This window comes from Mytilus californianus, unplaced genomic scaffold (genome assembly GCF_021869535.1).
Source record: "Mytilus californianus isolate M0D057914Y unplaced genomic scaffold, xbMytCali1.0.p SCAF_11, whole genome shotgun sequence".
Taxonomy (NCBI): domain Eukaryota; kingdom Metazoa; phylum Mollusca; class Bivalvia; order Mytilida; family Mytilidae; genus Mytilus; species Mytilus californianus.
In genome coordinates, this window is record NW_026262593.1 from 69,384,943 (window position 1) to 69,409,769 (window position 24,827).

At 35.2% G+C, this 24,827-nt stretch overlaps 1 protein-coding gene and 1 long non-coding RNA gene across 2 annotated transcripts in view; one reads left to right on the forward strand and one right to left on the reverse strand.

Moving 5' to 3' along the window:
• LOC127720595 (alkaline phosphatase-like) overlaps positions 1–21,213 on the reverse strand; it is a 38,844-nt gene extending 17,631 nt beyond the window's left edge. The window contains exons 1-4 of the mRNA XM_052227262.1: positions 21,014–21,213; positions 13,043–13,263; positions 11,463–11,640; positions 9,963–10,132 (exon numbers count right to left, since the gene is read on the reverse strand). Coding sequence (XP_052083222.1) covers positions 9,963–10,132; positions 11,463–11,640; positions 13,043–13,263; positions 21,014–21,101 — 657 coding nt within the window. The 5' untranslated portion in view covers positions 21,102–21,213. The remainder of the gene's footprint in view (positions 1–9,962; positions 10,133–11,462; positions 11,641–13,042; positions 13,264–21,013) is intronic.
• Positions 333–9,471, forward strand: LOC127720599 (uncharacterized). The gene is made up of 2 exons (XR_007990890.1): positions 333–530; positions 8,196–9,471. It is a non-coding gene; the product is annotated as an uncharacterized LOC127720599 (long non-coding RNA).
• Positions 21,214–24,827: the final 3,614 nt, after the last annotated feature.

The following is a 24,827-nucleotide window of genomic DNA, read 5'->3' on the forward strand; positions in this document are numbered from 1 at the left end:
TACAATAAATCAATGTATATGATGCCATATTGATTTTCGTGTATCAATATTCACTTAATTCATACCGTGAATTATCCTTAATGAATTGTTGTACTTTCAAAAAAATGTCATGAACCTGTTATATCCGAATTTCCTGAAGTTTAAAACTTTCAAATCTGTGTTTTCTGTTTATCAAAAAATGGACGCGTTACAGCAAGCTTGGTCGGTAATCAGTACATCACCTCATCCTGTGGACCGTCACCTTATGAGCTACAATGTAGCATGCATACACATCAGGGTATTTCATGTTACATGTTAATGATTTAAATGTGCATATGATATTTGATGCTGGTCGTTATGCTGGATCACGTTCGCAATTATATTAATTATAACATTAATTGGATTGTATTTTCAGACATTTATATTCTCCGGAAATGAATCTGGACTTATCAGTATGTGTACTGCCGTTTACTTTCTCTTCCTCGCCTTTCAATTGCAAATGGATGTCACGGCAAATTTGATCCTGTGGATATTGTGACAATCACCGTCAAGTACGTTCCAAATCGATTATAAACTGTTAAATATATATTCTTTTAATTCCGTTAACATGAACTACACGTTTATTCAACAAATACGAACTGTAACTGTTTATTTCTTTGAATTGAACTGCAAATTCTACTTTCGTTTTTTACTCTTTTATTAATATTGCATTTAACGTTCATATATTTCATTCGTACATATTGTAAAATATTGTATTTTTATTTCTTTCAGTTTACCAAACAATACACACTCTGTAATACTGCTGTATCCCTTCTGGTGGAATTATAATCTACAATATTCACACACAAGTTGTTATTCTTATAATTTGCCGAGATTGCGATTAGCCCTTGGTTAAACTAGCTGAGTCAGGCTGAGCATAGTAAATTGACGACAACCTGTCTATACGTATCCAGACAAGGAACTACAACGTAGCATCGTTCGCAACTGTTACAACGACATACTGCAACACAGCTTGTGTATACCAGGCAGCAAACCGCCAACGTTTGCAACAGTTTATGTTTAATCTTACTATCCATTAGTTGATTAGGAAACATGGATCCTGAACACGCAGAACGCCAAGACGACCCTGAGCGTCAAGAAAAAAAAAAGAGACTAGGCAAGTACGTGAACTCACGGATAAAGGTAAAGGAGCATACACAGAAAAACGTGACAAGTTATATAAAGAACTAGAGGCCCTCTGGTCAAGTATTGAATTCCAGTTATTGGAAGTGGCCACGCCTCCTAGCGAGCTCCAGCATCTGCTAACAGCACAGGACAAAATTGTACAAGCTTGTACCAATTATCATAGGCTCATAGATGAGTACCTGACATTTTTGAAGAATACCAGAACGTTGGACAGCCTTAAAGACATTGACACATGTAATCTTTCAACAGATATTCTTCTGTCCAAAGTGGAACTTGCCATGGAATATTACACGAACATCGCCTCGCCCTGACAAAGGCTAAATCTACGAAAACGAAGACATCTAAAAGTAAGTAAACCTCACACAGCGGAAGCTCCAACGTCTCTGATATGTCAAGTTTAGCATGCAGGAAGCGTGCCAAAGCAGAGGCTGCTAAGTCTAAAATAGCCTTTGCCGGAAAACATGCCCTGATCCTTAAACAGGAGGCCTTATTAGAGAAACAAGCTCTGTTCAGACAAACGGAAGTCAAAGCCGAAATGGAGCAACACGCCTTCCGATCAGAATAGGAAGCCGCTCAAAGAAAAGCTCAATCAGAACAGGAAGCCGCTCAAAGAAAAGCTCAATCAGAACAGGAAGCCGCTCAAAGAAAAGCTCAAACAAAACAGGAGGTAATACGCAGGAAAGCTCAATTGGAACAAGAGGTTGCGCGTGTAAGCCGGGAAAAAGCTGAACTTAAGGCCAATTTGAACCTTCTCGAAGCACAGAGAGAAGCTGCAGCCGCTGAAGCCGAGGCTCGTATCCTATAGTACGACGACAGCCAAGCGCTAGACGATTTACCTGACGAGACAGAAGACCCGCACCAACGTGTGCAAGATTTCGTAAATAAGTACCCTGTACCAACTGCCGTACATGAAGTGACAGGCCCTCAAAGGAAAAAACAAACTCCTGTTAAGGCTGAGCTAAGTCATGAAGCACCAGACTTCGTGCCATCCGTGGCATTGAACTTGCAGTCACAGACACCTGCTGTCTTGCCTACAGATACTAAGTCACCAGAAGTTACTTTGATCCCGGATCTGGGAAAAGTAACTGACATACAAAAACAAGACGTTTCAGAGGAGATCCTTGCTGTACACCAAAAACGGGGCGTTTCAGAGGAGATCCCTGTTGCACACCAGCAACAAATCAATCCTACATCGGAGATAACAAGATTTCTCCTACGTAAGGACCTGCTGTTCCCTCGATTAACAAGCTTTAACGACCGGGCAGAATCCTTCCATACATGGAAAGCTAGCTTTAAAAACGTCACAGACGAATTACAAGTTTCTGACTCTGAACAGATTGACCTACTGATCAAGTGGCTCGGGCCAGAGTCTGCTAAACATGCCATTAGCATGAGAGCGTCAAACGCCAATAACCCTACAAAAGGCATACAAAGATTATGGAAGAGGCTTGACGAGCGGTATGGTGCTCCGGAAATGTTAGAGGCCTCTCTCACGAGTAAACTTGTCAACTTTCCAACCTTAACGAACAAGGACAACGCACGTCTCTATGAACTGTCTGATATTCTATCAGAAATAGAATATCACAAGGAAAATCCCAAACTGGGTTATTTTGACTCACCATCTGGAATATACCCTATCATTGAAAAACTACCCTATGGACTTCAGGAAAAGTGGATTACAAGGGCATCTAGATATAAATTGAACCACGACGTTTGCTTTCCGCCTTTGACAGAGTTATCTGCATTCATTAGTGAAATTAGCAAAATTAAAAACGATCCTGGATTCATCTTTGGGTCAAAAGTCACACCAAATACAAAAGGTGCTGCGCCAAGGTTCACGTCTCACCCTGAGACTAAAGTAGGTGCCCATAAAACAGCGGTTGAGCAGCAATCTGGAGACGCCAGCAAACAAGGTCTTTGTATTCTGCACAACACAAAGCATTCCTTAAATGAGTGTCGAGCGTTCCGAGCCAAGTCAATGGAGGAACGCAAAGGTCTTTTGAAACAAAACAATATTTGTTACAAGTGTTGCGATTCCACCACACACAAAAGCCGGGAATGCAATGCACGCATAAGTTGTAAAGTATGTGGAAGTAAACAACACACTACCGCACTTCACATCACTAGACCACAGCAACCTGCAAGTTCTCAGTCTAGCTCGCCCGGACAAGCATACGGCGGGGAGCCAACAGAATCGGCTGAAACTAAGTCAACCTCAGTTTACTCTACCTGCACTGAGATCTACAAGGATACATATAGCGGGAAATCTTGTGCTAAAATACTACCTGTGAATGTTTATCACAAGGATAACCAGGACAAAGTTATCTGGATGTACGCCATCATTGATGACCAAAGCAACCGGTCACTAGCATCGCCCGAATTCTTCCATCTTTTCGACGTAAAAGATAAACCAGAGAACTATACCTTATCAACATGTTCCGGCAGAGTAGTCACTTCCGGGAAAAGAGGAAGAGGTTTCGTCATGGAATCAATAAATGGTAATGACAAATTTGACCTCCCTGTACTTATAGAATGTGATCATATTCCTAATAATAGGGACGAAATTCCTACTCCTGAAGTCACAATGCATCACCCTCATTTAAAAGAACTCAGAGGAAGCATTCCACCAATAGAGGAACATTACCAAATTCTTCTCTTAATTGGCAGAGACCTTATAGAGGCACATCACGTCCTTGACCAGCGCATAGGACCACCCGGAACTCCATATGCACAACAGTTGAAGCTGGGTTGGGTAGTGATAGGGGAGACTTGCATTAACAAGCAGCACGTGCCTTTTGAATTAAACGTCAAAATTACCAACATTTTACCTACAGGACAACCGTCAACGTTTCAACCATGCACGAGCAAGTTTGACATTCGGGAAAATTACACAGACCCCGTTAAGAAAGATTTACAATCGCCACTCTTTGAAAAAACTATGGACGATGATAAGCCTGGAATGTCATATGAAGACAAAATATTCATGAAGCAGATGGACAACGAATTTGCGAGGGACTCGGAAGGAAGTTGGGTTGCACCGTTACCGTTCCGAGTGCGAAGACAGCCATTGCCAAGCAACAGACCACAAGCTCTTCATCGTGCTAATATGTTAGACGCCAGTCTAAATAGAAACCCAGTAAAACGGTAACACTTTCTTACATTCATGAGTAAGATTCTAGACAATAATCATGCAGAGCTCGCTCCACCGTTGGACGACCTTGAAGAGTGCTGGTTTTTACCATTGTTTGGTGTTTATCACCCGAAGAAACCCGATCAGATAAGGGGTGTGTTTGATTCTTCCGCCAAATGTAACGGAGTCTCACTTAACAGCGTCCTGCTAACAGGTCCAGACTTGACCAATGATCTCTTGGGAGTACTGATGCGTTTCAGGAAAGAAATGGTCACAGTAACTGCAGACGTTCAACACATGTTTCACTGTTTTGTAGTCAGAAAAAAGACCACCGAAATTATTTGAGATTTTTATGGCATAAAGACAACGACCTTGTCGAATACCGCATGAGGGTTCATGTTTTCGGAAATAGTCCGTCACCTGCTGTTGCTACGCTTGGACTCAGAAAAGCAGCTCAGGCATCAGAACAAGAGTTCGGCAGTCACGTGACTAGCTTTGTTACAAGAGACTTCTATGTCGACGACGGTCTTACGTCATGTCCTACAAAAGAGGAAGCTGTTAAGCTCATTAAGGACACACAGCAAGCATAAGCAAAATATGGAAACTTACGGCTTCACAAGTTCGCCTCTAATTGTGCGGAAGTTATGTCTGCATTTCATGCCAGTGACTTGGCTTCAAATCTCAAGGATCTAGACTTAGATATGTCGACAGCAAACCCCTGCAACGTAGTCTTGGACTCGGCTGGCACGTAAACACTGACAACTTCTTATTTCAATTGTCATCAGAAAACAAACCGATCACTCGGAGAGGAATTTTATCAACAATTAACAGCATCTACGATCCTCTTGGATTTTTAGCGCCTGTTATTATACAAGGAAAACTCCTACTAAGGAAAATAGTATCAGAAACCGTCGACTGGGACCAACCTCTCTCTGATGAGACAGCAGCTGAATGGAAATCTTGGAGATATACTCTAATAGCTATTGAAACATTGCGCATTCCACGTACCTACGTGCCGTATCTCAGCAAAACCACCACATAGGAGTTACATGTCTTCTATGATGCGTCAGAAAAAGACATAGCAGCTGTTGCATATCTAAACATTGGGTTCATTCTAGGGAAAGCCAAAGTTGCACCAACAAGTGGTCACACTATTCTACGACTTGAACTATCTGCTGCCGTATTAGCAGTTGAGATCACACAAACCATCGTGGATAATTTAGATTTACACATAGACACCGTGAAATTCTACACAGACAGTAAAGTGGTCTTAGGTTACATCAGTAACGAGGCAAGACGGTTCTTTATCTACGTCGCCAATAGAGTAGAGAAAATAAGAAAATTTAGCTCTCCAAGTCAATGGAATTATGTACCAACTAACCGTAATCCCGCAGATTCGGGAACAAGTACAAGCCAACAAAATTCATAGTGGTGAGTGGTTATTGGGACCGAGACCACTTCTTTTCTCAGAACAGGAGGAGAATTCCGAGGACATATATCAATTAATAGATCCAGAGGAAGATAGAGAAATCCGTGCAACTGTTAATGTTGCAAAAACATTTGCCACACCTGAGCGTAAAGGTATCGGAACTGATAGATTCAACCAATTCTCCAACTGGACATCACTTGTGCGAGCAATAGCCCGTTTGGAACGTTTCTCCTGTTTACACGGGACATGACAGCCACAATCAGTGACTTTTGCAGAAAGCTTTTCGAATGCCGAAAACTTCATTTTAATGTCTGCACAACACGAAGTTTACGGAGAAGAAATAGATAGCATTCGACGTAAGGAAAAAATTCATAAACGAAGCCCGATAGCCAACCTCAATCCGTTTTTGGACGACCAAGGACTACTAAGAATAGGAGGCCGTATTGTCAAATCTGACTTGAACATTTGAGAAAAGCAACCATTGATCGTTCCTGGACGCCATCATGTAGCGACATTATTAGTCCGACACTACCATGACAAGATAAAACATCAAGGTCGCCACTTCACAGATGGAGCGATTCGATCCGCAGGATTCTGGATCGTCGGAGCAAAACGCTTGATCTCTTCTATTATTCACAAATGTGTGACATGCCGCAAACTAAGAGGAAAAACCGAGTGTCAAATCATGTCTGATTTGCCAGAGGACCGTCTTGAAATTTTAATGTTATATTTAACATTGCCATAAAAGCGGGAGGTTTGGCTAGCCACAAAACCAGGTTCAACCCATCATTTTTTTTCTTAAAATGTCCTGTACCAAGTCAGGAAAATGGCCATAGTTATATTATAGTTCGTTTCTGTGTGTGTTACATTTTAATGTTGTGTTTCTGTTGTGTCGTAGTTCTCCTCTTATATTTGATGTGTTTCCCTCAGTTTTAGTTTGTAACCCGGATTTGTTTTTTTCTCAATCGATTTATGAATTATGAACACGGTATACTACTGTTGCCTTTATTTGAACCGTCACCTCCGTTTACCAACGTTGGAATAGACACCTTTGGACCCTGGACAATTGCTTCACGTAAAACACGTGGTGGATACGCTAACTCAAAACGTTGGGCAATTATATTCACATGCTTAGTGACAAGAGCTGTTCACATCGAACTAATCGAGGAAATGAGCTCTTCAGCCTTCATAAACGCCGTCAGGAGATTCGCCGCTATAAGAGGCCAAGTTAAGATTTTCCGATCTGACCGTGTAAGAAACTTTATTGGCGCAATCGACGACTTGAGGATTGACTCGATCAACGTTGAGGATGGACCCTTCAAGAACTTTCTGTACAATTCTGGTACAACTTGGATCTTCAATCCGCCGCATTCGTCCCACATGGGTGGAGCCTGGGAGAGAATGATTGGTATCAACAGGAGAATTTTTGATTCTATGCTTTTAAATGCAGCCGGAAGAAGCCTAACGCATGACGTGCTCAACACTCTAATGGCAGATGTTTCAGCAATAGTAAACTCTAGACCTCTGGTACCGGTATCGACAGATCCAGAGAATCCGTTAATATTAACTCCTGCTATGTTATTGACACAGAAGACCGATTACATCTTCACTTCGAATCATCTTGGAGAATTCGACAAACGTGATTTATATCTTGCCGAATGGAGACGAGTACAGGCTCTGGCCAGTGTTTTCTAGTCCCGTTGGAAGAAAGAGTACCTGCCGTTACTACAACAACGACGAAAATGGACCAAAGATCGCCGTGATCTCATCGAAGGAGACGTCATTCTTCTAAAGGACAAAAACCTTTGCCGTACCCAGTGGCCCGTTGGAATTATAGTGAACTCGTTTAAAAGTTCCGATGAACATGTACGGAAAGCAGAAGTACGAGTAATCGTAAATGGGAAAGCCAAAACCTACACACGACCTATCGTGGACATGATTCTTCTCGTAGAGAACAACCCTGTATAATTATATGTACATATTTTGGATCTATATAGTGACATTCACATGTGTTATATTTTATGGAATAGTGATATCAGATAGATTTCAGACGGGGAGTATGCTAAGTCAAGTTCGCAATTATATTAATTATAACATTTATTGGATTGTATTTTCAGACATTCATATTTTCCGGAAATGAATCTGGACTTCTCCGTATGTGTACTGCCGTTTACTTTCTCTTCCTCGCCTTTCAATTGCAAATGGATGTCACGACAAATTTGATCCTGTGGATATTGTGACAATCACCGTCAAGTACGTTCCAAATCGATTATAAACTGTTAAATATATATTCTTTTAATTCCGTTAACATGAACTACACGTTTATTCAACAAATACGAACTGTAATTGTTTATTTCTTTGAATTGAACTGCAAATTCTACTTTCGTTTTTGACTCTTTTATTAATATTGCATTTAACGTTCATATATTTCATTCGTACATATTGTAAAATATTGTATTTTTATTTCTTCAGTTTATCAAACAATACACACTCTGTAATACTGCTGTATCCCTTCTGGTGGAATTATAATCTGCAATATTCACACACAAGTTGTTATTTTTTATAATTTGCCGAGATTGCGATTAACCCTTGGTTAAACTAGCTGAGTCAGGCTCAGCATAGTCGTTAAGTAGCAACCAACCAACCAGCCAATCAATCAATTATTTAATCATTCACTCGTTCAACTGTAAATTATTGGTCAATATTTATTAACACGTAACGTACAGTATCATATAAAGAACGACGGTCAATTGTAAGACAAACTAAGTATCCATAGCGGACTAACAATTTGTGATTGGAGACTCTTATTCGGGAGGATAAAACGTAGTGGCTGATTTGTATTCATGAACTTGATATACGGTTCCTAATATTCTGGTCATATCAAACGATAAAGACTACAATTGCAAGAAGCTTACTTTAATACAGTCCTGTCATGATGAATAAGTCTCATATCTAGCTGCTATACGTCAGTTTAACACACATGATGTCAATTTTATTACATTTCGTGTAATCATTGATAGCTTATATTACTAAAGATGATGCCCCTGGTCAAATTTCTTTATTATTATGTTCTTTATCAGGCCATTTGAAATACACCTTTATAGCACATAATCGGTATAATCAAATCACCCAGTTAGAAAGGAAACCCATTTAAATGCATCTGGGTATGAGGACGTAGAGTGCGATCTGTGACGATTTTATAAATTTAAAAAAAAAAACAGTCAATATTTAACATTGTTGATGAATGGAAACCTGATAGAAATCTACTGTAAACATGGTAAAATGACCCGTCAACGTGATATCATTATAAACAATCTTGTAAAAACTGTAATGTAATGGTTCAAGGCCTTTTAACCCCCTTTACAATAACTTTAATGTTAAATAACGCCAAATTGTTATGATGATTTTTTTTTTACATTTGTAGGTGTATGAAGCTCCGATGTATGTGTAAAGTATAAATACAGTAGAAATCGTGAAATCTGTTACAATTTGATTTTTAAATTCAATTCGATGCATGCCAAGTAGATGTAGAACAGTGCGAGGACGCAACAGGTGGTCACAATATATATTGATTTTTAAAGTATACGTAAATATACCCTTATTATTGTGTCTATGTTTTCTCAAATATTTGTTCAGTATCCAATATGACATTCTACCGAGCATTTTAAGCACAATATATCAAAGTAATGAAGTAAAAATCAGCAAGTTTAAAATGTATGAATAAAATAATAAATTTCTAGAAGAAAAACACTTTCTTTTTTCCTCAAGTCCAAAACACCAGACGTGACAAGAGAGTCGCGGCTAACGGGAGCCAGCCCCGTTCACCCGCCCGCTACCTCTTGCTTCTATTGTTTTTTTCTTCCAAGTCCAAAACACTCAGCGGGTTTTTTTTCTATTTTTATAAATCATTTGATGTGGAACATTATTACACCAGAAGCTCTGAACGAATCTGTCAAACAATGGTGCATTCGGAAGGTGTAACCTTTGTTTATAGTTTGCATAGTATTTGCAACAAAAAATGCATTCATATTTATCATTCTCCAAAGGATTGTTTGTCAAAATTATCAAAATCACTTAAAGCAAAAAATCTCCGAAACATACAAGAAAATATTCATTTTTTTTCACTATTTTTATCGGAGTAATAAGTTAAAATACTACATGTATATTACACCAACCATTGGAGATCAGTAGCAGTCGTTAACATGTTGAACGTAATATTGTAATAAACAAACAATTTACCTGGATTTTTGTATTATCGTATACAAACTGGTAAGCGATGTCTTTACATTTCTGGGGAACATCTGTCATTTTCTCGTTGGATTCCCATGCACGATTAGCTGTATGTGCATAAGACGAGCCTGGTGTTGCGTGCGTCAGTCTTGCTGTTGTAACGAACCCTCCAGATCGTCCTAAGAGAAAAGTATTATAGACTGCAGTAATAAGACATGTTTAAATATCTGTTTACATGTTTAAAAAGACATTGGAACTTCCAAATACCAGCAAAATCCTTGACCGTAGGTAAATTATAAAATGAAATAAAGTTTCTGTATAGGTTACCGTCACGAGTACTGTTAAAATGTCTTTTCCAGGGCTTTTGCTTTCGGCTGGCATCTTATCTTATACAAACTGTGTCAGAGAAAAAGGAAAAGGGAACAGTAGAGATGAGTCTCTTCAGTTCCCTAAATACCTTTTAGGAACTATATGACAAGAGACCAAGATAACGTCAATCAATCAATAAAGGTCTCCAACGTTAACTCCGTGCAGTATAGTCGATACTTTCCCAGAAATATTTCCCTTCCCTTCATCAACAAATTGATTCAAAGGAATGTTGACGTGGATTGTGGATAAAAACAATATCAGACTTGATTTGATAAGGCAATATCTATTGAAAAACTTGGCGAATGATGAATATGAATATGATAATGTTTGAAGAGATATTGATGAAAAAAATGTAAAATTCGACAACAATGTATAGTTTAAAAATGTCGATTTTGAGTAAAATATGTTGTAAAATCGTCAGGGTACATGTACAAACTTTTTACAAATGCATTATTGTATAATAGTAAATGTAACATTAGGTGTCTGGCTTAGGATAAAATCATGAATTTAGATCCATCTTATCTGCATTGCATATTAGTTTCATTTACTGAGCATTAGACATTCGTATAGACTTTTGGAATAGAAATAAAGTCGATTTTGTCTTCTTACTACCGACAGTAAAAGCTTTGCCGAAGTGGGGCGTTCGGTTGGCTGTGCGGGATTTATAAATACGCATCCACGTCCAGTCAGAATATGGATGTTAAATCTGATGTAGAGGGAGTGCCACGCTCTCTGCACGTTAAGAACCCTTGCAACAACTCTTTAAATGGTCCGTAGGTGGCCTGTTGCAAGGCAAAATGTCTGTCCCTAGATACCAGGCTAGGAGTCGAGCGAAAGAAGCATGCAGGGATACAATTCCAAAACGGCGATGGGGTAATGACGGAAGAGACATTCGGAAATCATTTAGTTTTCCTAATTATTTCGTAACTTGCCTAAAATAAATAATCTTTACCGAGGATAACAAACTACCATTAGGGTAGAAATATATATTGATTGATTTGATGTGGAAATGGAGAAGCGATACACAAAATAAAGGGTCTTCTCATTTAGTATTATAAATATTAAAGAGTACACATGCTTACCGGCTATTCTAATCTCTAATCAAAATTTACAGACAACAATAACTTGTGTCTTTCTTACCATCTGCGATGAAATGGTCCAATATAGACGTCAATTTATTACTGGGTATTTCCAATGCACAGTCTCCTTGTGACACCTTGTCGTTAACACCAATGGTATAGAAATTTACCTTCTCTCCACACATTAGGGCCGTTGCTGTTTGAGATGAGTCTGGTATTTGCCTATCACTTCCGTAAGTCTGAAACAAAAACGTATTCAGTCAAAATTTCTTCATATTCATGCACATTAATTTGTAAATGTGACAAGAAAAATGTATCTTTTGGAGGATCGTTCATCATATTACTGTTTATCAATATAACGATAATTATTTAATTGTTATTTGTTATAGTTAATTGCAATTTTGAAGTTTTTGTCAATTTTTGAAAATGAAAAATAAAATGAGTAAAATAATAATAATAAACTAGGCCAATGACTATGATCATTTGGCCGAGATGCAAAACGATTTTGTTTTCCAGTTAGCAAAGGTAAACAAAACCTGATGTGTCCAAGGAGATAAATGTAACATGTATGCTATCGAGGAAGGGACATACTCAAATGGAAGCAGTGCTGATAATTTTATAAGTTTCACTATCTGTAAAATTTATCAAATTGAGTATAGAAAGAGATATGAACATCTTCAGTGTCTATACAAAATTTCTAATCACTGTAGAAGGGGAACACGAAATGGGTCCCTCTATCAAAAATGTTGCCGATAATTGACCAATTTTCACCATCAGGAGAATCCTTAACAAAGTCTCAAAATGAGTGCAATGCACAAACATTCTGTAAAGTTTAAAGACTCTATGTTGAAAACTAAATGAGACATTGATTACAAAAAAAAGTACAGTCTATTTTTCATTTACCCGTCTGTCTACCCGTTACAATGTACTAATCAACTTGTATGCTAGATTAACGTACTGAATTACCAGCATGGTGTCTTTTATTAGTTTTTACACTGCGTGCATCCCTGAAAAAATATACATCGCATGCTGCGAGATCACACATTGGCAGTGTAACTGTGTGTGCATAATTGTAGATCACATATTGGCATTGCAACTATGTGTCTATGATTGTAGATCACATATTGGCAGTTTAACTGTGTGTGTATAATTGAAGATCAAATATTGACAGTTTAACTGTGTGTGTATGATTGTAGATCACACATTGGCACTTTAACTGTGTGTGTATGATTGTAGATCACACTTTGGCAGTGTAAGTGTGTGTGTATGATTGTAGATCACACATTGGCAGTGTAACTGTGTGTGTATGATTGTAGATCACATATTGGCAGTGTAACTGTGTGTGTTTGATTGTAGATCACATACCGGCAGTGTTACTGTGTGTGCATGATTGTAGATCACACATCGGCAGTGTAACTGTGTGTGTATGATTGTAGATCACATATTGGCAGTGTAACTGTGTGTGTATGATTGTAGATCACACATTGGCAGTGTAACTATGTGTGTATGGTTGTAGATCACACATTGACAGTGTAACTGTGTGTGTATGATTGTAGATCACATATTGGCAGTGTAACTGTGTGTGTATGATTGTAGATCACACATTGGCAGTGTAACTGTGTATGCATGATTGTTGCTTACCTTTGACAAAGCTACATTTGGAAATTCTTCAAATTTGAAGACAGTTTCCTCCCCAGTCTTTTGCATCTGTTGACCTTTATATATCCTGGCAGAAGTTATGGTAGGCATTCCCATTCCATCACCAATAAACAAGATTACGTTCTTAGCTTTATTGGTATTGGTTTCGATTTTTAACTGTTCTGTAAGAAGATCTCTTGCAATTTTATGCCAGTCTTCAGTACCTTAAATATTAAAACAGTGAGTTCAAAACTGATGATTACTTGTTTCAATGTTGTCTTCTTAGCTGTCTTCACAATTACTAAATCTAGTGAACACACCAGATTACACTCAATGCCGAACATGACAAATTAATAGCTTTGTCACTAGTTTTTTAATGGTTACTATTTGAGACTATGTAATATATATATATGTTGTGTACAAGTTATCATTTTGTACAAATTATAATTTGTACAAAAAAATTGTACAAATTATAATTTGTATTTTGACTTTGTACAAATTGTAATTTGTACAAAAAGTGCTTGTACACATTATAATTTGTACAAAATAAGGCTTAATTTCACTTATAACTTGTACAATATTTTACATATAATAAGTTTCAAATCAAATGATAAAAAATAATTTTAATTTTAATTATGAATCAATATGAAACCCACTGATAACTCCATTTACAATACTATCACTACAAACCAGTAAAAGTCTGAAATGGCCTATATTTGTACTCGACTGAACTGATTTTTACTCGACCAGTCTGAATTGGTCTGAAATTTACTTGATATTACTCGACTGTAGTCTGAACCATACTAAACAGTCTGAACTTGTACTTGACCTTTACTCGACCAGTACTTTACCATTTTATACGAGTCTGAACCATACTCGACATAGTCTTAACCATTCTCGACCAAGTCTGAACCATGCTCAACCTAGTCTGAACCATACTCGACCTAGTCTGAACCATACTCGACCAAGTCTTAACCAACCTAGACCTATTTTTTGTATCTATCTATATTATTTTTTCATTAATTTAGGAACTGTTATTCATATATATATATATATATATAAAATGTATATCACATTTAAAATTAAAATAAAACAAGGTGATCAAATTTCTGGTTGGATTAAAAAAATATCATGTAATAAATTAAGTTCGTTAAATGAATTTTCATATACATGATATCATGTTCACATTGATTTATGCATCAAAAATACTATAACTTTGAACCATTATTCAAATATCTTAAATGTTATTCAATTTTTTTTTTTATCAAAATATATATAAAATAGTATATAAAGCAACTTAATAAATGTTAGAATTGACACCTTTGTTTTGTAAAATCAAAAATTTAATATAATAATAATAATAAAACTTTCATCTTTTTATCCTTGATAACCTTTTAAAAAAGGAAATGTATTCCAAAGTTGCAGTAGAAATTTATTTTAATTAAATTTAAATACGTTTTGTCAAAATTAAAGACATGGCATACAAGAAGCAGTTTAATAAGGTTTAATGGTTTAATTACCTCAGTACAGGTGTTTTACAGGTAAAAAGAAAACCATATTTTTCTTAAACTCGTGTATTACTTATCTAGTGAATTCAAAGGCCTTGTTATTTAAGTTTTACAGGATGTTGTAATTTTCAATGGATGTTATTTAAAATTTATTACTCTCTGACCAGGTGTGATCTTTTTAATCAGTGTGCGTCAAGCAGGATGTATTACTTTATAGTTTACCCCTAATCAGAAGAAAAATTTTATTCATTTCTTGAATTTTTTATCCCTTTTAAAATATATATAAATATATCCCAAATTATGAATAGGAATAGATATATTTCTGATATAAGGTTAAACAATGTCAGTGATTTTGTTGGCTGTTGTTACCTCATTAAAAAGATAGTTATATAACTATTGTATATGACCATGAAACCTAAGTACAGAAAGTCACAGGACAAAAAGTCACAGGACAGAAAGTCACAAATTTGATAGGACAAAAAGTCACAAATAATTTGTATACAATTGATTGAATATTTATGAGAAAGATCTTGAAATGTTTACTTTTTATGACACATATTCATTTTACAGTTTAGGAAATTGTTCATAAGACTTAATTTGATAAATAAAGATTTATAAAATTTTAATCATGCAAAGGATATATTTCTTGGCACCATGAAGCCATTTAAGTACCAAGACATTGTAACATTTTGTTTTCTTAACAATTATTTGATCATTATTGATATTGTTTCAAGAAAAATACAAAAATGTTCAAAGAAAAATTACCTCAAAACTGAATTGTGACTTTTTGTCCTGTGACTTTCTGTCCTACATTCGTTTTTATTTAGGAATTTAGGAAAATCAAGTTTTGTTTAAAAAAAAAACACATGCCAAACAAAAAGCACCTTATTTTTAATAAGGTTTTATTACCCTCAGTATAGGTGTGGTTTTCAGGTAAAAAAGTCTTTTATTTAACAAGACTCAGACTTTAAAATTAGATAATTTAACTATCTCGATTTGCCAAATCTAAGAGAATCATGTATTATTAAAGAATGTAAAAAATGTTTTTATATATATCTTTATTTAATTGTGGCTGTTGTCATGTAAGTTAAAGAGAAAGTTATTTCAACAATCAAAATTATAAAGAAGAGGTTATTTGGTCAAGTATGGTTCAGACTGGTCGAGTATTGTTCAGACCTTTGGTCGAGTATGGTTCAGACTGAAAAAATAGGTCGAGAGCTGGTCGAGTACTGGTCCAGACTGGGTTAAGACTGTTTCAGACTGGTCGAGTAATAGTTTAGACTATTTTCAATAGCAAAGATAAGGGTCAAGTACAAATCAGTACAGTCGAGTATGGTTAAGCCGGGTCGAGTAATATTAAGTAAAATTCAGACCAATTCAGACTGGTCGAGTAAAAATCAGTACAGTCGAGTACAGATATAGGCCATTTCAGACTTTTACTGGTTTGTAGTGTATACATAATAAACAATGCTCTTATTTGTTGGAGCAGAAGTGCGAACCATGACACCTCGAATTACACAATACATTCTGCTTTTTGCATTTACAATTCGAATTGTTACAATCGCCTTAATTTGCAAGAGAGATAATCCTGCCCACCAGTTTTTGAAATTTTTTTGACAGCTTCCCTCAGGGAAAGTTGTAAATCAAGAAATTGTGTAACAGACAAAAAAAGAGTCATTAATTGATTCTAGTTGGTTTCTGCTTAAGACTCCTGATATATTACCAGCTATTGTCCCTACACAATAGCCAACATTTCCTACTTCCACAACAACACCTTGTATATTACTCGGATCGATCGGTGCTCAGTCATACTGTGGAATTGGGACATTGTCTCCAACAGATAACTTGCTCAGTTTCTGTTTTGTATTTCTTGTTAGGACATCCGCTTGAATTTGTTGGCCAGACAATGCCCTTTTTCGACTTCCTCTGATACAACTTTAATAGTTGTACTAGTTGATCCACAAAGCGCAAACCTTCAGACACAATTGCTGAACTTCTTGATAGAATTTATCCTGATCAACAATACTAGCCATTTTAGTGAACACTTTAACTTTTAATTTTGTAAATGACCATTTGAAAGACCAGTTTATCTCTGTATCGATGTAATGCATTGGCTTTATGAGAATAAAGATATAAAGACCAGTGAACAGGAGTTAAATTTATAACCTCAAGGCAATATACACGAATCAATATGACTTGAAAAATTGTATTGAAAAGTTTCCATAGTGTGTATCAATACTTTTTTATCACAAAATCCACGCGATAAATTATTGTACAAGTTATAAGTGAATTTTAGTCAAATTTTGTACAAATTGTAATTTGTACAAGCACTTTTTGTACAAATTACAATTTGTACAGAGTCAAAATACAAATTATAATTTGTACAAAATGATAACTTGTACACAACATATATATATATTTAACTCGGAAGCTCTTCCCGTAGTAAGTCAACTTCTGATAAATTTTCCTTATGATTCGAATTTTCTATTTTGTTTTCATTTAGCCAATTTTAGCAGTACATCCAGATTTAAGATTCTATGCCATCAGAAAAGATTTGTTACCAATTATATATTTCGTAAATAATAACCAAATAGTATAAACCTAACATATTCTTACTGAAGACACGAAGAAGAATACTAATGATATAACGTTCTGAGGCGCTTATGGTCACTTTGTACACACTAGATTAGATGTACTTATGTAGCCAATTGGATTTAGTTTAAGTGTAACGATTCTGTCTTGAATCCGGAAGGTCCAACATTCAATTCCTGACTGAGTGGAATAAAAAAATAAAGAAATTTGCTTTACTATTTTTCCACGAAGCACATATCATATGTCAGATAATAGAAAAGTCAAAATACAGTCGGCTCGGAGTCAGAGTGTCTAGGAAAAGTAACATGTTTTCATCCAGATGGTCAGTTTCCGACTTATAGTATGAAAAATCAGACGAGTCAGGCTCAATTAAATATTAACAACTTACATAGACGAAATATTTGCCGCTGAACATGTAAGTATCACCCATTATAAGCGTTCTAGTGAATATGTCTGTACGTATTCAAACATGCAAATCTCGCTTAAAAATCACTTCATTCTAACTAACGCCGTAGAATGTGTTTTGATATGCATTAATAACACAGACATGTAAATATGTACATAGACTTTATATTATGAATGGATATATGACACCTGTCTGATATCATTATAAAACATTTTGCTATTAAAAAAATGTGTGTATTTATATGTTTACATCCACATTGTACATAAAGCCCCGAGCACCAGATATTTTACAACATTGTTTAGTAAATATCAATTATAGGTTAGACAATACTTGGTCATGTTTTATGAATATTTAAAGAACGCGGCGTAGCCAAGGGTTTTAATGCTTTGTAGATCTCCATTTAAGTAAAGAGTGAGATTACATAAAATAACAAGATTCACAAGGACATCGTAAGCAGCCTATTCGTTATCATAGCAATAAATTGTATTCATCTAATTTGGCAATTGTTTATATCTATTTAAGGAATGACTATAATATTTTTTCTGTCTATTCGAAATAACATCAAAAATGTGGTGTATTCTAAATTATTTATTTTGTAAAAATATTTCCTTTCTCTATTGGTACTGTACACGTATACCTAACAAAAAAAATATTTTCATTTACCTGTGTTTAAAGTTATTGCAAATGGATGGTATTTTTGTTCGAGCATATTGATTTTCTTTAATTGTTTAACATTTCTTGCCGATATAATATGTTACTTTTATTATTCTTCCCTTAGTTTATTTATTTTGTATTTACATTGTGTCATAGGTCAAATTTATTTGTTCAGTGTATGTTCAATGGTGTTAATATGTCCTTTGATTGAGTTAAGCTATTTCAGTTGATATTTTATAGTGTGTCTTTCTATGTTGTGATGTTACACTATTGTTTCAGAAAAAGGGTGAAGGTTTGGTACCATTAAAACATTTAAACCGGCTGCATTTGTTTGCACCTGTCCTAAGTCAGGAATCTGATGTTCAGTAGTTGTCGCTTGTTGATGTGGTTCATAAGTGTTTCTCGTTTCTCGTTTTTTATATAGATTAGACCGTTGGTTTTCCCGTTTGAATGGTTTTACACTAGTAAGTTTTTGGGGCCCTTTATAGCTTACTGTTCGGTGTGAGCCAAGGCTCCGTGTTGAAGACCGTACTGTGACCTATAAAGGTTTACTTTTATAAATTTTGACTATGATGGAGAGTTGTCTCATTGGCACTGATACCACATCTTCTTATATCTATACACACTGAATACTCCGCGTAGCGAGTTATTTAAAAGTGTGCACACATTTTTTAGGTTATTTCGAAGACAGAAAAAATATTACAGTCATTCCTTATAATTTAATTCTAAATTCCATTTTTAAGGAGTAAATCATGAAAAAAACGTTGATGACGTCACGGTCACATGATAAAATTATGTCTATGAGCTGATAGACAGAAGACGTGTTACATCCAAAATTAAATTATATATATAGAATATAAAAATAAGAAGATGTGGTATAATTGCCAATGAGACAACTCTCCACAAGAGACCAAATGACACAGAAATACAGTAAAAGAATAGACTTTAATTGTTGCCAAATCGTGTATCATTCTGTTGTGTCTTCACATTTAATATAACAAAGGGATACCCAAAGTACCGCACTTCTATTGCTACTCTATTGGCATCAGTTGTGGACAAATGTATCCATATAAGGCATACTACAATAGTGGTTCTCTTTTGTATACAGCTCGGATATTTTACCAAATTCATATACAATCAGCGCATTTAAAGTTGTTTTAAGTCACGATTGCGGTTGATTGTTCTTTTTTAGCGAAGGTGCTTTATTCTGCCGCCAGTAAGAGTTTCAGCGCGGAACTAAGTTCAGTTATATAAAATGAGAATAAAGGATACTAGAACATTAAGTTGGGTTATCATATTTATTTTCAAAATAACATTGCCAACTGATAAAGTATATGCAGTAATTACTAATGTTTAAAGCTCGACTGCAGTCATGTTCGATTGCTTTTTTCAGTTTGTTTCAATTCTATTTGTCTTAGATCAAATATAAATACAGGAAAATGCAGGATGAATTTCACTTGTGAACTATCGGGTTTTATTTTTATTTTGATGTAATGAACTAATCCAAACCAAATAATGGGAAGTGAGAATGAATAACTACAATCGTCTAACATCAGGACACAGAATCATAGTTGTTCATTTAATCTGGTAGTTAGAGAAACGACGAAAAAAAAACCAAGTCCTCTCATATAGTATTATAGATTTCTTACTAAAATTTCAATGTAACAGCATTTTCATAAATGAATTTCGTTTAAATATTAAAAATGTATAATATCGCATCATAAATCAAAATTAGGGACAAAACGAAGATAGGCATTGTTTCTTCCTAAAAGTGTTTGAAAAAAATATTATTTTTCGAGGAAAAAAAATGTCTCAGGTTTGTTCACGTGAAGTGTATGTCGGACTAATTGAAGAATAAGTTACACAAATTTGAAAAAAAAAGACAAAAGTGTACAGAAAAGTTATGTTTTGAAAATGCTTCTAAATATTATATTTAATTCGACCGAGTTGTTATAATGCAATACCTAGGGGAAACGTGAGGGGTTACAAAATATTCAGTAATTGGTGAAAACAAAATGTATTCAAAGCAAACACCATTAGACGTCAGATGTACTTTAATTTACTTCATATCTGATCGAGTACTGAATCTTGACAAGATCTACATTATTTACATACGTAAAGTTGATAACGCAAAATAAGACCTCATAAATATTCATAAACAGCAAATGTTTTTTTTTCGTTTGACAAGTAAATCTGGTCAAACTTGATTACTCCGCTTTCAAGCAGTGATAGAAAATAAAAATAATAAAACTATTTTTTTTATCTTTTAATCTTTGTTGAAAGTCAAACACGTTAAACAGGAAATTTAAAAAAAGAAGAAATAACAGCAACAAAGTTTACACTTATATCAGCTACCCATAAAACATTCCGTTTGAGATATCAATTGTTGTAATACATTTGTAAGGTGGAAATTTAAGAACTTCTAGCAATACCAGCACAGCTTATTTGCATATATAGGTTGTTTGGATTTCCTATAGGTTCATTTTTTCATCAGACATATATAATTTTTTTGCACCACCACCTAAAGTGCAATTTAAGCCCCTCCTTAACTGAAGCCCTAACCTTATACCTGAACCTTCTAGTTGTCTCATTAGCAATCATACTACATCTCATTATTTTTTTAATAGTGACACGCTTCTGTCAAGTGCTACATTTGTAATACTTTTATATCTTATAACTTAAAAAAAAGACCGTTTATTTCTATATCAGATGAATTTTAGGCCTGATTTATCAGAAGCCTATTCTAATTCTAATTCAATTAGGTTAACATGTTATTTAAGTCATTTATATGTAAGAGTATCGTATAACCCTTACCTGCATTTACTATAGACAGCAGCAGAAAAGCCAAAAGAGATACCATGCTGAATAGACAGAGGTGATCATGTACTGGAAATAAACTCATCACTGGTACCAGGCTAATGATTTATGATATAATATCAGTCAATGGCCTATTTATTACTTTTCACTAGTGTGCTATTCTAATTCGATCGCAAACAGGTTGTGGAAAGAGTTATTCGGCCGTGGAGAAGATATGGAAATGATTGATGGTTATTTAATAACCTTTACTGTACATAAAATAGAAGTTAATAAATTTATGTCAAGTGCATTATATGCATGTATATATATATTTTTTTGTGCATTCAAATTGATAAAAAAAAAACTCGAATATATCTCTATATTAATCATTGATGCTTTTTTACTACTGCTAAATATGATGTTTAATATGTTATGATTTTTGCATTGTGTATATATATATTGTATTGTATTGTTTATATGCCTTTAACCCCTCGGGGTATAAATGTGCATTTCATTAATAAATACATAAATTGATGCTCTTCATGTGGAAATACATCAGGGTCTAAGTGGGGGTCTTTTATTTCTGTATTCTTTAAATTTTTCTGTAAGTAGAATGATGATTTCTTATATTGTACATCGTTCATTTCTGTGATCAGTATTGCATTGGCTAATTATTTTATTTTCCACAGTTATTCCTTATACGCGTGCACACCATTACTCTCTTTTCTTTATTTGTATTCCTTATTTTTCCCTATTCATAATTATACAAAATTTGACAACGTGAACACTTAATTGTATGGAAGTATTATATTGACTCGATGTTAATTCCTTGGTAATACTAATAAACTGTGTACACGAAGATACATGTATAGGGCGACGAAAATAGGACAAAACGTCGTCTAAATTCTATGTGTTATGTTCCAATTTATCGAATGATTTGAACTGGTTTTAAATTAAACATACATATATCTTATTTATTTTTCACTCTGTCGTAAGAATTTGTGGTCCCTCCCCCCCAACTGAATTTTACAGTTTATTCTAAAGTTGTGCTGTCACACCACTGTCCCATGTTAAGGGAGGGTTGAGCAGTAACTCACATGTTTAACCCCGACATATTCTTTATGTGTCTGTCCCACACCTGGAGCATGTTGTCGTTTGTTGCTATTTATCATATTTGTTTCTCATTTATTGTTTTATCATAAATCGGGTTTGGACTGTTACATATTTTCATGTCACGACAATTTGTAGCTGACAACACGATATTGGTTTTGCTCATTGTTGAAGGCCGAACGGTGAATACTATGGTATGATGATGATGGATGGCTGCTAAACATCCTGCGGCAAATTAATATACATGATTAGAACGAGAACATGTTAATGTAGTATAAGTATTTACCCTACTTTGTGCTAAACCAACACGCTGAGCTCGATATTTAACATGCTAGTTTACAATGTAACAGTCCGCAGAAAGACATGTCACCTTACCCGGATACATTATTCTGACTCCGAGCCGACCAATTAAGTCTTTGCTCTTACTCCTTGCTGCCGCGTGCTAAGTGGAGAAGCAGCAAATACCAAGTTTAAAGTCTTTGGTTTGACCCGGCTGGGGCTTTAAAATTGACTCCGCTTAGCACGCAACATTAAGGAGTAAGACCAAAGACTGGTCGGCTCGGAGTCAGAATAATGTGTCCGGGTAAGGCGACATACTTTTAATAATATGGTGTGGAAATTTGGCTATACCTGTAGCCTGACATTGTATGGTTGTCGTTTGTGGCTGTTTATCAAACTGGTTTTTCGTTTATTGTTTTGAACATAAATCAGGGTGTTAGTTTTCTCGTTTGAATCGTTTTACATTTGTCATTTCGGCATTTTACAGCTTGCTTTGTGGTATGGGTGTTGCTCATTGATGAAAGACGTATGGTGACCTATGCTTGCTTACTTCTTCGTCATTTGGTCTTGGGTGGAGAGTTGGCTCATTGGCAATTATACCACATTTTCTTATTTTTATATAGTTGCATTCATACATCCAAGTCATTTGAACTCTGTTCGATACACTGTAAATATAACAGACGCCTGACGCGTCCGGACGCGTTCAAAACTTGTACACCGAATGTTCAATATTTTAATGCCACATGTTCATTAAATGTCCAGGCTCAGAGAAGTGTTCAAAATGTTACGTTTGTGATCAAAATATTAACACCCGTGTTCAGACTCAGTGAACACCGGCGTTCAAGTTCTGTTCTAAAGATGTAGATAGTCCGATTTTCTTTTTTTTTCTTTCCTTCCAATTGGCCAATTCAAACGCAAATTCTTTAAAAAAAAATATGAATCTATACGTGGGATGTTGATCTCGTGAATTTTTTGTTGATATTTTAGTAATTGTGAAATATAAAACTTCCAAGCTGGCATATTATGTATAGTTTATGAATGTATTACAAGTTTTACTTATAAGTGACATAATTATGCATATCAATGAGGCTTGTTATGATATTAATATCGCAATAAGAATATGTCGATGTTTATCTTATTTCATGATCCGTTCATTGTTTGGACATTAAATGTTCAAGCCGTGTTCAAAATCGCTCGAAATTTTGAACACCTCGTGTTCAAAAAAATATACCAGGATACCCAAAACCGGAAACAGATATCGGCCGGCGATTTAGGCGGTTAAACTAAGAATGGATACACATAAAGAAGAGAATTGGAGAAGTGAGTAACTTAGAATAATCTCCATGTATAGATCGATGGCTTCTTCGTTATATTCTCATGCGAGATAAATAAAAAAGAAATAAAAAAAATACTAGCTTGCGCGAACGGGTGATATTGTGTTTTTGTAATTCAACCTAGTACGATTACAGCATAATATATATGTGTGAAATATACATAACCTTAATATCGAAAATTTAACTATGCAACATAAAAAGACGAATTAAAGAGGTGGCTTTAGATATAAACGTAAATAACTGTCAGCTTTGCTCTGATGATTTCATAAAAATAACCGGTCTGTCTGTTATAGACTGTTGACGTCAACATATAACAGACGTAGAAAATGCATTCGTCTTTTTTGCAGGAATCATTAGATTAAAATGTCTGAATTAGGAACCGGTACGGTACCCAAAAATCCAAAGAAGGTCATTTCTGAATGCCCCAAAGTGGTGGAAAAATAGAAAGATGTCAGTCAAAAAAGGTATAGACAATATATGTATATCAATAGCTTAGCTGGGTGTATCATTTCTATCTGTTCAGAGTAGGTCAAGAAATAGACTTTTGTCATTTTTAATGTCAAAACCCTCATTTCATTGCCGTAGAATTTGTACTCTTTTGTCTTCTCAGACTCTCATATATATCAACATTAAAGCATAACAAGCATTGCTGAATTTGATGTTTTATGAAAAATTCTCTACTATTATTTTTAAATTTTATTTTGCATTATATATAGGCTTATAGACATTCCTTGTAGATGATTTTGACATTAAAGTTGATAACAACACACACAGTTCCACCCAGTTGATAGCTTAAAGTAAAGATGCGCTGAAAAGTGAAACCTTCATTGTATGTGATGACACCATGCAGTGTCAAGGAAGTAGCTGTCGTGCAAGAACTGTTGTAATTTTCAATTTTTATACTTTCGTTGTGACAAACAAACTGTCTACTTATCACATTGACATGCTTTGTTGGTTAGGATACAGAGGATGTAGTAACTATAGTCATGTAGGAAAATATAATCATTATTCGTGATATATTTAAGACACACGGGTGTCATTCGGTTTATCTAGATAAAAGATCGTTAAAGAATACCTAACGGTGGTCAAGTATTACGATTAGATCGTGA